This window comes from Alosa alosa, chromosome 23, assembly GCF_017589495.1.
Source record: "Alosa alosa isolate M-15738 ecotype Scorff River chromosome 23, AALO_Geno_1.1, whole genome shotgun sequence".
NCBI classification, from domain to species: domain Eukaryota; kingdom Metazoa; phylum Chordata; class Actinopteri; order Clupeiformes; family Clupeidae; genus Alosa; species Alosa alosa.
Genome location: NC_063211.1, coordinates 13,974,110 through 13,986,609, shown reverse-complemented (window position 1 = coordinate 13,986,609; position 12,500 = coordinate 13,974,110). Strand labels below are relative to the sequence as shown.

General features: G+C 41.2%; 2 protein-coding genes across 2 annotated transcripts in view; one reads left to right on the top strand and one right to left on the bottom strand.

Annotated features, from left to right (window-relative positions):
- The window catches only part of igfbp5a (insulin-like growth factor binding protein 5a), an 8,450-nt gene extending 7,032 nt beyond the window's left edge, over positions 1-1,418 (top strand). Inside the window, exon 4 of the mRNA XM_048234634.1 lies at positions 356-1,418. Coding sequence (XP_048090591.1) covers positions 356-496 — 141 coding nt within the window. The 3' untranslated portion in view covers positions 497-1,418. The remainder of the gene's footprint in view (positions 1-355) is intronic.
- Positions 1,419-5,353: 3,935 nt separating this feature from the next.
- Positions 5,354-12,500, bottom strand: part of igfbp2a (insulin-like growth factor binding protein 2a) — a 21,375-nt gene continuing 14,228 nt past the window's right edge. The window contains exons 3-4 of the mRNA XM_048234632.1: positions 6,381-6,521; positions 5,354-6,024 (exon numbers count right to left, since the gene is read on the bottom strand). Coding sequence (XP_048090589.1) covers positions 5,866-6,024; positions 6,381-6,521 — 300 coding nt within the window. The 3' untranslated portion in view covers positions 5,354-5,865. The remainder of the gene's footprint in view (positions 6,025-6,380; positions 6,522-12,500) is intronic.

The window sequence follows — 12,500 nt, the reverse complement described above, 5'->3', positions numbered from 1 at the left end:
ACGATAGCTATATTTCATCCATTAGAACTTTTCTTGTTGACACACTTTGGACGTTACCCTCATTTAAATCGGGGTCCATGGTCTTAAAGAATCACTCTGTTGTCGTAATTGTGTTTTTTTGTGTGGGATTGTGTTTGGGCAATGGTTGGTTGTTTGTCTTCCTTTACTCTGTTTTAATAAGGATGTACTCTTGTGTGATAGAAGAGTTTGAACACTAGTGTGCCTTTTACAAAAGTAAGGCTTCTGGTCGTTGCTATGCGTTCAAAGCTGAAATGCCAGCCTGATTACCTGGTTTTTATTTCATATCAAAGTGGTAAATCTGGGCCCTTTTCCCTCTCTCCTTACTGCACCACAGTGTAAGCCATCCCGTGGCCGCAAACGGGGCATCTGTTGGTGTGTGGACAAGTACGGCGTGCAGATGCCAGGGACGGACTACAGCGGAGGGGACATTCAGTGCCGAGACCTGGAGAGCAGCAGCAGCAACAACAACGAGTGAGGCAGTTTTGGGGGTGACTTCCTGTCACATGACCCCCAAGATGGCAACACAACCACCAATCATGGCTCATCATTAACATGCAGAAGCCTTTTTTAAGAATATTAGACCGACTGGCCAGAATTTGATTGTCTGCTTAGAGTTTCTTTTTTTTTGTGTGTTCAGTCCTGAGAATATATTAACACACAGTAATTTTGCTGTGTTTTGAACATGCCTATTCCAATGGTGAGACATATTTAAGGCCACCTAAATCATGTCCACCACCAGCCACACTGAATATTGGTGCCAGAAGTGAGCAGAATTGTTTTATTGGCCTGATTTTGAGTGACGTTTATGTATGTCTTTGTCTAAGCACTTAAACATGACTTTTTCCAGGTTCATTTCCTCCTACATTGTATCAGATTTGTTTAAATGTTCAGTTCAAGTACCCATTAAATAGTGAATCTCCATCAGATCTCTAACAGAAAAAAGCTTCTGGCAACCAATTGCCTTTCACAAGAAAAGGTTTAGTCAGTTGACTAGCCTTTGTAAGCTAGCTTTTGTAAAATGCTACAGCTTCAGCTTTAAAAACGTACTGTTTTGTATTTGATGTTATTGACTATGGAAGCTACAGTATATCAGACCACTATCTTTGGAGTATCAGCTCTTGAGTACTGCCAGACACTTTGGGAAATAGTTCTCTTTTCTCTTCCCATTTGATTTCTTCCTGGTTGAACTATAGACTCTTTGCTTGATCATTTGTAGCGTAAACTTCTTAGGGCTCTTAATTCAACGAATACTGGTGCTTTCAAAAATCACAATATGATCCTGAACCTGTAAGCTTTGACTTGTGCAAATACAGACAAAAACCCCTCTCCCCTTCCACCCTATGTTGAACTGAAGAGGGCCTATCATTTGAATACAAGCTGGCTGGCTTTTACCCACACTCTGGCTTCCTATGTAAATCTCAGTGCCTTTTTTCCATGACATGAGATATTTCAATACTGATTTACATTTAAGCTGCAGATGTAGACCTACTCACTGAACATCATCACACCCGGCTACTGGGAAAGAGTTCTTGGTAGTGTTATTAAGGTCCCATATTCCTTTAGTTCACAGGACAAACTAATGGCAAGATCATGTTTTCTTGATGCTTTAGATATGACAGCGGCCAAGAGGGTTTTTTTGCGCTTTGAAACTTGGTTCCTCGGGTCAAATGGCTATATGCAAACGCTGATGCTGTTATTTATGGCTCCAAATATCATGCATAGTAGGGAATGCATAAGGTGGCCTTGGGTGTTAATGACTTCCCTTGAATAATGAAGACTGTGTGGTAGCAAGCAAACAATCGCAGTTGCCATCAAACCCCAGCAGTCATAACCTTATTGGTAGCCTCATTACAAAGAGTACTCTCACAACACACAGTCATACTGCTTGGGAATCCCTCCAAAGCTCTCTCTGCCGACGCTGAATCATGTTGGTGAAACCGACGACTCCACTTTATGTGAAGGAAGTGTGGACACACCTCAGTCTTTGAGGTATTGTCATGTCAAAATGGCAGCCGTTCTCTGGTGGTGGTAATGGTGCTTTTGTGGCCCGTAGTTAATCTTGACCATTTCCACTGGTAAATAAGCAGTAGCCTACAATAGTTTGGATAAGCAGCTAATGGCTCAAGTTTCTTCCAAGAAGTCCGTAGAGTACCTTCCTAGTATTGGTATTTGTTCTCTTAGAATTTCTTCTGAGCCTTCACCTTAACCAACTTGCAGTACAGATTTTGCACATGTTTTTATCAGTAGCTGTGTTCTCTGGGCACTGACCCTGTGACCTTGGTATTGGTCACACCATGCTAAAATAACAAATAAGCAGTTTAAACCAGAGACTCATGGCTCATAAAGGGGTTTGTTGACTCAGGCAGTGCCCCCCACCCCCATACACACACACACACACACACACACTGACCCCCACTCCCCTGGTCAGTTGGGCTGCAATAATTCACCACTCCCACTCATCAACCCACATTTGCTAGCGCTTGGTTACAGAGCTATTCTGGACCGCAGCGGTGGGAGACGCCATGCAAACGATGCAAATTCGGCAGGTGAGAGAGATGGGGAGAGGAGGAAGCGCATAAAGGAACGTGACCCGTTCATCTGACACCTCAATCAACAAATCTAAGTTAAAATGACAAATGGCATCTTGGAAAGAGAGCGAGCCAACACTGCCAGCTAAGGACTGGGACTTAGCCAATGTCCCCCGGTCCCTTTATTTTTGGTATGGTCAGTGGGAGGGAAGCGTATGATCCAGACACGAGTAATGTCACATTTGCCAAATTCACCTAGTCGATTGAGAGGAGAGGATCAGAGGAGCGAGATGGTACCTAGTCTCATGGCCCGATATGTTTCAGTCTCACCACTGTTTATGTAGCAAGTTATTAGGGATTATGGTTTATGACACAAATTATGTTTTATATGAGAAGTAGAAAATTGGATGAACAGTTCCCATGTGAAAATAGAACTTTATATGTCTTTCACTCCTCATGTGTTCATTTGCAAAGATGAAAGTCTTTTCCTGGCCTGCAGTGGGAAGGAAAGAATGTTTCAGCCACCCCACTTCATCTATCCATTTTCTGAAAGAAAAAAAAATAATCATGCACAAGTCTTCCTGTTAAAAAAGGACAAAAATGATATCGCCAATATCACTGTGTAATATTTATTCACCTTGTAATTTATGTACTCTATCTTTGTCTTTTTTTGTAATGACAAAGCATTTATTTAAATAAAATGATGTATTCATTTATGAAGAGGTATTTCAATTTACTTCCTGAAGTTTCATGATTAGTGGGGATGGTCTGTGGGGGTACTTCTAGCTGCTAACAGCTGCTACGACATATCTTTAGTTGTGTTCCTTGACATTATTGACAATAGCCAGTTGCTGGTCACCTGGGAGTCCAGACTAGATCCTGGGCCTATTCTTTCCTACCTCTCCAAGGAGCCTGGCGGAGGAACTGGCAATAAACTGGCCTCTACATCCTACCTCAGCTAGACACACACATTTGGAGCTATGCTTTCTTTTGCTCACCCACCTTCAGAACATATATTCCTCAGACTACGGTACACAATTTGCATTGTAGTTTACATATTCCTTGACTAAAACACCATAGGCACACAATAGGCTAAACGATTCTTGTTCCGTTTGTGTTTGTAAGGTCTAACCAGGCGAGAAAACCTTGACATTGAGCCAACAATATACGCGTACACACAAACAGGAGAGGGAATCCCAATGAGGACATGGATGCAAAACTGGTTTAATATGTGTTTAATATAATACTGTAAGACATGACTGGAGAGTACTTTGTAATGTATGCATCTTGTACACTGAAGATACAATGGAGCTTCAACAGAACCACAGAGTATTATGGAAGGTTGAGAACATATAGCTACAGCAAGAGCTGCTAAACAAAAAATAAAAACATTCTGAGGAAGAATTTGTCTGAAACACAAGAAAGCTTATTCCAGAGAGGAGTAGCCTACCAGTCAAAAGTACAGAGTTATAAGGATCATTTTGTCTATAACTGGGGAACAGAGACACCTTAACACAAATAATATTAAGTTTGATGGGAGCCGCCTCAAATTGCCATGTCTGTTGTAAACATGTCAGTGTGTAATAAATGATTTACAAGGAGGCTGAGTGCTAATTATGAAGAGAGTAGAAGGTACTGGTCATACCTACATGTTCTCTTAATCCAAATTATTTAACCCAAATCAGCAAACATAAACATAGTGTGCAGACCATTTGGAATCGGCACCTGTGGTTGTCATGTTGGTCAGAGCACTATTCTACTGTGAACCCTGACCACTTTGTCAAAAATGACCACCAGGTGGCAGAAAGCACCACTGCAGACAGTAACATCTTGCATGAAACAGACATTTTGTCAGTATTTTTTTTTTAACACATACTTTGCGTAGTCAAATAACAATTATATTTCAAAGCACCTTCAGGTTGTGAGTGGTAAACCATATTTCCAGTCAGGAATGGATTACAGTTTTAACATAAAACTATGACATTGTTAATGTGTTAAAAAAGTGAGGTCTCTCTATGTTAGAGAGGGTTACCAGGGATCTAGTGTTAGACATATTGCATGTTAGTCCTTTAACTCAAAATCATTTTGGGAGCCCCAAGGAGTCTTTGTAGCTTACAATCTCTGTTAAAAATGGCTTTTTATATCAAACAATGTCTAAAGAACTGAAAACAATGCCAACTGAACAAGATCTTCTGTGCTGAGCAACAACACATATTCAGCTAACTCACTCTATATTCAGTAAGATACAACAAGCAAACAGACTCTAATTACCCAAAACACTATGCTCAGCTCATTGGCATAGACGATGGCATACTGGATTTGTTGTATGGTGTACTAAAAGATCTACAGCCTTCTAAGTGTCTAAAGATGCCTAGTTTGCCTGTATCCTACTTCTATTAAACACCACACACTAAGATACATATTTGGCAACAATCAGTTGAACACTTTAGATGAAAACAAAATGTCTACAGCCACTCACACAAATACATACAGCGTATCTTACAGCTCACTTTCCTGTAATGCTGCAACAATTAATCAATTATTATTAAAGGGACACCAGGCAACGTTTTCGTGTTAATTAATCATCTTTGTAAGTCGGTACATGGTTAAATGACTCATTACGGGGCGAATGAAGGCTCTCTCGCCCGCCCCTACTGCCTGTAGGAAGAATATCCCACTTGCAAGTTCGGTGTATCCTACCCGCCGACCGAAGCAGGATCAGTTTACAGCACAGAGGCAGGCTAACGAAACGCTAGAGATTGTTGCAAACGTGTGTATAATGGCCGAGCCGGCGAAGAAGTGCAGCGAAAACCCTTGACGGAAGACGCAAAGAAAAGGAAAAGAGCATCAGACCAAGCGAGGGGGAGTTTCATAGAGAAAAAGCATCAGGCTTGCCTGGTGTCCCTTTAAAGTTTTCGCCAACTATTTTGGTAATCCTTTAAATCAGTTTGAGTAATTTTTGGGTGGAAAAAAATCAAAATTCTCTGATTCCATCCTCGTAAACTTCAAATTATTTTCTGGTGTACTCGCGCTCTATGACAGTAAACTGAATATCTTTGGCGTGTGGACAAAACAAGGCGTTTGAGGACATTATCTCGAGCTTTGCGAAACACTGATTGACTTTTCTTTTCTTTTTTTTGCACCATAATTGAGAAAATAAACAACAGATGAATCGACCGGGACAATAATCTCGCTAGTTGCAGCCCTCCGTCCATGTTGACACACTGCCTCTACTGGGCCTGGCTGTGCCCTCCAGTTGGCTGTAAGGGGAGGGAGAGGGATGGGGGGTACAGGGCACAGAATGCGCAATCGGGGGTTAATTCAAGGGTGCAGTCGGGGGGTTAATCTCTTGTCCTCCTAGGTACTGGCTGCAGTTGGGGTCGCCTCTGACCACTGGGGATTCTGGGATTGCAAGTCCAGTGTGAGGGTTAACACACCAGCACTCGCCTCTCTGTCCATTCACAGACATCTTGCACTGAGACATGACAGAAGGTAAGAACAGGAAGAATTGCCATTTTAAAATGAATGAATGAATGAATGAATGAATGAATGAATCTAAATCAACACAGAGCCTAAAGACCTTTTAAATGCTCTCCTAGTTTCATTTCTAGATTGCCACATTATCCCTGGAACACGTAAAACTCCATCATATCACACTGCAGCATCTTGCACTTTCCTTGTTTAGCACATTTAAAACCAACATAAGCTGTAGGCAGCCTACCACAGTGTTTTCCAGCCAAGGCAAATTGATTTATTATACAATGGCATATCACAACATGTGGAGCATTAGGACTGCTGTGGGGTACTATGGGGGTGTCAGTCTCGTCTCACCTGTTTGTGGTTGTACTGTCCCACTTTGTCACAGTTGGGAATGTGCAGGGCGTAGAGGTCCTCCAGAGGACCCCGGTTGTCCCTGAAGGGCATCTTTGAGATGCGTTCCAAGACCTGGTCCAGTTTCGTTTGACACTGGGTCTGTACAAAACACACACACACACACACACACATTCATCCAAAGCCACTTAACACAGCAATATAACCAGGGGGATGGTGTTCTTTACCAATCCTAAAGATGAGTGACAGAGTGGGGTTGTGCTAGGATACCTCCAATAACAGAATACCTCGTGTCAAATCAGAAATGAATCAATTGTATAATTGCAACTAACGGGGAGGCTACAACGGGCTCATAACGGAAATGTTTCGTTCACGTAGCGTCTGCTGCAACAATTAGCTTCAACTACTGTATCATCAATAGAACTGGTTACACCAGAAGTGTTAGCATTGCATACTGTACGTTCAGAAAAATTAGACCAGTCTTCTAAAACTGTTTTTACGCTACGCAGAAAGAGCGCTTCAGTTGCGGGTGCCTGTTGCCTGTGTAACTCTTGTATAAATACACTATGTGGCATATTTTTTACTTTTATGTGCTTATCAAGCCCGTATGGCTTTGGTGATCCATAGGGACATAGAATCAAATGCAGAGACACAAAGAGATGATGTCCACCGAGCATCAGCAATCGATTAACATGTCTTCCTTAATGCAGCCTCCCAGTGCAGTGCAGGCTGTGTAATTTGAAGTATCCCCTTACATAAGCTTAATCCCCACCAGACTCGAGAAATGAGACACAGATCTTTGCAGTCGCACAGAGCAATGACCTAAGACAAGTAGCCGTGCCTGCTCCTTATTAGAAAATGTCTTCTTCAATACAAGCTTGTGTCAAATCCTCATGTATTGGAACGACCACAACACAGATTCTTATCTAAAATCTTGTAGCTAACTCCTTCCTTACATTCCTTCAAAATTATGTATTTCATTTATGTAGCCTTTTTTTTCTTAATATGAATGACTGGCTGGAGCTATTGACAGTAAGTGATCTGGCTGGGTTTTCCCTACGGAGACTAACACTAAAAACATACGCAAACACATCAAAACAGCTGTCAAGCCCTTCTGGAGGAGCGGTCGTTCTCGGCCCAAAACAAATTAAAAGAAAAAACAGCGTTAAGCCCAGAGGTCTTAGGTTCAGCAGCAGCGCTGCATCAGCTTGGCCGCATCAAGTACACTCCTCAATGCCATTTTCCGCACAAGAGCACTGCAGTAGGTCTGGTCGTCTTCCTCTCCCTGGCAGAGCCCTCCTGACACGAGTGTGAGAGAGGCTACAAAGGAGGATAAGGATGACTAGGAATGAGGAGAGTTTGACGTGATCCCTTTTAAGCACATAAACATAAACCATGTTGTGGATGTATGCATATACTATATGTACAAGTACAAGTTTGCATTATGCAAGTGTATCAGCTGTGTTCTCAGGCCATATTCATTGCATTATGCAAGTGTACCAGCACAGTTCTCAGGCCATATTCCCCACAAAAGGCTGGCATCTGTGGTAGGCCTGGAGCCCACTCTTCTTCTGAGCCTGGTCCAGCGCTGGCCCAAATCTGGCCCACATTTGTCTGGTTGGTTGAACAGCTGGAAGTGTATTGCATAGTTGCTGGAGGGACATTGTATTCTAAGTGACAAACCAGATTAAGTTGTCTCTGTGTATGTGGTAAAATTCCAAGTAGAAGGGCCCACTGTTTTTTCCTTTTTGCAGGGAGAATGAAGCCATGGAGCACTTCTATTAGGAGATTTACCACTTTACCGTAACACAACATTAATTTAGGCTTTTCCCTTATTCAGGTTCTTGCAATGGCATCAGGCAGAAGGTATAGGGTGCTGTCCTTCCAAACCAACTGGGATTGCAGATCATTCATCCCTACTAGCATTAAACTGTTGAATAAGCCAGGAAGAGAAAATACTGCACTTTAGTACTACAACCCCAAATCAGAAAAAGTTGGGATGTTGTGTAAAATGCAAATGAAACAGAATGTGAGTCTTGTAAGCCCATATTTAGCAGCAAAAAGGACATAGACAACATATCAAATGTCTTTCAAAATTTTGACTATTTCATGGAAAATATATGATCATTTTGAATTTCATGCCAGCAACATGTTTCAAAAAAAGTTGGGTAACACTTTACTTGACAGTATCGACATAAGAATGACATGACACTGTCATGACAGGTGAACCAAAACCCTAACCCTAACCTTAACCCTAAACCTAACCCTATCTTGTTATTAAAAAAAAAAAAAAAAAATGACACTTAATGACAGAAGCGTCATGTCATAAACGTTTATGACTTGTTTATGACACGTTCATGACAGTGTCATGACACTCTTATGTTGATATTGTCAAGTAAAGTGTAACCAAAAGTTGAGACAGGGAATGTTTACCACTGTGCTGCTTCACCTTTTCATTTAACAAAATTCTGTAAATGTTTAGGAACTAAGAAGATTAGTTGCTAGAGTTTTGAGAATTCAATGTTGTCCCATTCCTGCCCGATATAGGATTTCAGTTGCTCAACAGTGGGTATTCTTAATCATGTTTTTCATCCATGATGCACCAGGTCTGGACTGCAGACAGGCCATTTTAGTACCTGGACTCTTACTCTGTGGAGAAATACTGTTTAAATATGCGCAGAATTCATTTTGCCATTGTTTTCCTGAAATAGGAAAACAATGCTATCCTCTTCTCTTTAGCCCAGATGAGTCCATGATTTCCAAAAATGATTGCAAATTTTTGATTGGTCTAACCACAGGACCTTTTTCCATGTTACCTCAGTCCATTTAAACAAGCTCAGGCCCAGATAAGACGGTGGTATTTCTGTATCATGTCTAAAGACAATTTTGGCTGTTGCATGGTAAAGTTTACACTAGCATTTCTGAATTGAGTATCACACTGTGCACATAAACAATTGTTATCAGAGGTTTTCCTGAGCCCATACAATGATTTTCTTTACAGAAACAGGTCTGGTTTTAATGCAGTGCCATCTGTGGTCCAAAAGACCACGGCCAATCAATATTGTTTCTCAGCTCTATCCCTAGTTTGCAAAGATTTCTCTGGATTCTCTGAATATTTAAATGATATTACGTATTGTAGATGATGAACTCCCCAAATACTTCACAATTGGGGGGCACCATGGCGCAACAGGCTACAGCGCCCAAGTGCCCACGGGAACCTGCGGTCATATCCCGATCCCACACCATCTCTCTCTCATTACCACTCACCTTCTTGTCAATCTTCACTGTCCTATCCAAATAAAAGGCAAAAAGCCCAAAACATACACTTAAAAAAAACATATTTATTTCATGTTAAGAAGCATTAAAATGACATTGTTTCATAATTTGTCCACACAGGTTTACACAGAGTGATGAATACCCCTACACCTTACCCTACTTCTAAGAGACTCTGCGTCTTGGGGATGCTCTTTTTCATACCCAATCATGTTGCCAGTTACCCTAATTAGTTGTGAAACATTCCTTTTGTTTTCTTTACCATTACACAACTTTTCCAGCATTTTGTTACCACTGTCCCAACATTTTTTGAAACGTGTTGCTGGTATCAAATTCAAAATGAATATATTTTCCATGAAAGTCAAATTTATCATTTTCAACATTTGATATTGTCATGGCAGATATTCAGACTCGGGCCAGAAATTAAGTCCAAACATCTTGCCTACAACGTAACAAAAATACACCATTATAAGTGCTGAAGTCAAAAACTTATCCCAAAAAGAAGGCGCAAAAGTCCGGCAGAGTTCCGTGCAAAAATTCCTTTAATGACTACATAGCCCAAAGCCTGAGTGGATCGCACGATCGCACTCCCGAACAATTGTTGAACACCAACATTTATACCCCTCCTTATATGCTGACACAACATTTGGCAACTTCGAACCCACAGGTGGGGTTATGAAAGGATCGTTGTTCGGTCTTATCTTCCAAGTCAGCACTATTGCTGCCAAGGGTACGAACTTTTCACCGTATAGCACAAGTTCAGAGGTTTACACAAAGTTCAGGGGTTTATACAGTGATCACAGGTCACACATCGTTCATGGGTTACATATCGTTCACTCGTTTTCTCTCATACTAGCTGTTTTTGAGTAGAGCCCGTCTCCGATGGCGTCCTTATCTCTACAGTTGCAAGGCCAAGCATGCTTTTTTCAAACAGGCTTCACCCATCCACAGTGAGACCCAAAGTGACAAAGAGAGACATAGGGATACAGAGCGCACGTAGTGGGAATTCTGGTAGAATAGCTTCAGTATGTTAATAGTATTAGTTAAACTTGTTATTTAAAATGTTATAAAAGTATGTTAGCTAGGAATAACTTGAGTGTATTACTTGATTATGATTGAGATTATATGAATACATGCTTTACAGTTTCAAACTCGTTCTCTCATCATGATGTCTATAAACCATAGTGATAATTTTATACAACAATATGTTGTCTGTGTCCTTTTGGCTACTAAATATGAGTTTACGAGATTTGCAGATTATTACATTGTTTTTATTCGCATTTTACACAACGTTTGTATATTAAAATGTCATTGATGATACTGCACTTTACTATTCCATAATGTAGAGCTGCTTGGTGTTGTGTACTGTTTTTGTGTGGGTGTGATGTGATTGGTTGGTTGTCCTGTTTGTTTATCTGACGAGCTGGCTGGTGCGAAATTAATTTCTGAAAGGACCAATAAACATATATCTATCTCTAGCTACCTTATGTCCCTCTGGTTACTAGGTGTGAACAGCTGTTTGTTTACACCGAATGATCAAGCCACTGCCAGACATGACGTCACACCTACTGAACAAATGTGGGCAGGAGCTGGCCCTGATCCGGCTTAGAGCCGTAGCTCCACAGTTAGTCGTTATCCAGGAGCACTAACTACTGAGCCTTGCTGCTGACCCCGAGGCTGTCATTTTGGTGACCCCTTTTAGAACGACACGTTCCAAATGTAAACAGCAGCCCCTAAATCATACGAGGGACGGTGGCAGTCCCGGGCTACACTCGGTCAAAGTCAGTGGTTTTGTCATGTCTTTGTCTCTGGTAATTTCACTTAATAGCCCTTAAGAATTCACAGAGAGCTACAGATGTGGGAGGGAGAGTAAGCGGGAGAGAGGGATAGAGAGAGATGGAGCAAGAATGAGAGAGGGAATAGAGAAAAAATGGAGAGACAGAGAGAGAGGGAGAGGGAGGGGGGCTGAAAATTTGACAGGGTGCAAATAACAGACAGAGCAAAAGAGAAATGTTGAGACAGAGGAAGGGAGAGAGGGGGAGAATGGAGCAATACACAGAGAGAGAGACAGAGAGAGAATGTAAGAGTGAGCGAATGAGAGAGTGAGGGAAGGGGAGATGCAGAGAGAGAGAGAGGGGGAGAGAGAGAGGGAAAGAGGGAGAGAGAGAGAGACAGGGAGAGAGAGAGAGGAGGTTAAAAGTGCTGGGAGAGGCACTGAGTGTCTGGCTGTTAATGGTCTGAGGAGCCTCTCTAATGGAGACTTGCTCTCTTCCACGGTCTCTTTGTCCACAAGAAATACCTCATCACCATTCACAAGGGAAATCAGCTACTGACATATGTACACTTATTATTGAATATCCTCAGCCAAGAGCAAAAATGCAATATAATTCCAAGGAGGAGTAATTACATTTTGTGACGTTTTTTTGTTGTTGTTTATTTTGTTTTGTGTAATTGGTTTTTTTCCCCCTTAAATCTGCCTGGAAACCACCACATTATAACATGGCAGCATAATTTATTTAAGTCATATAAATTTCTTTAAGAAGACTCTGTTAAATCCCCCTCATAAGACATGGGTAAAATATGGAACCAACAAAAAACTGGAAGCTTGTCATTAATATCAGTTTCTAACAACGTCAGCAGGAGGCAGTATTACTCTTCTCCCGAAAAAGGAAAATGTAAAACCATTGAATACACAAAGTAAAAAGAGTAAAAAAAAAAAACTTTCCTGTACAATAATGTAATGATGAACAAACGTTTGCATTTCTATCACTGTACTGTTAATCAAATCGCTTTGAAACAAATATCCAATTAAAGAAAGCATAGTACTCAAAAACTCACTCACTCAAA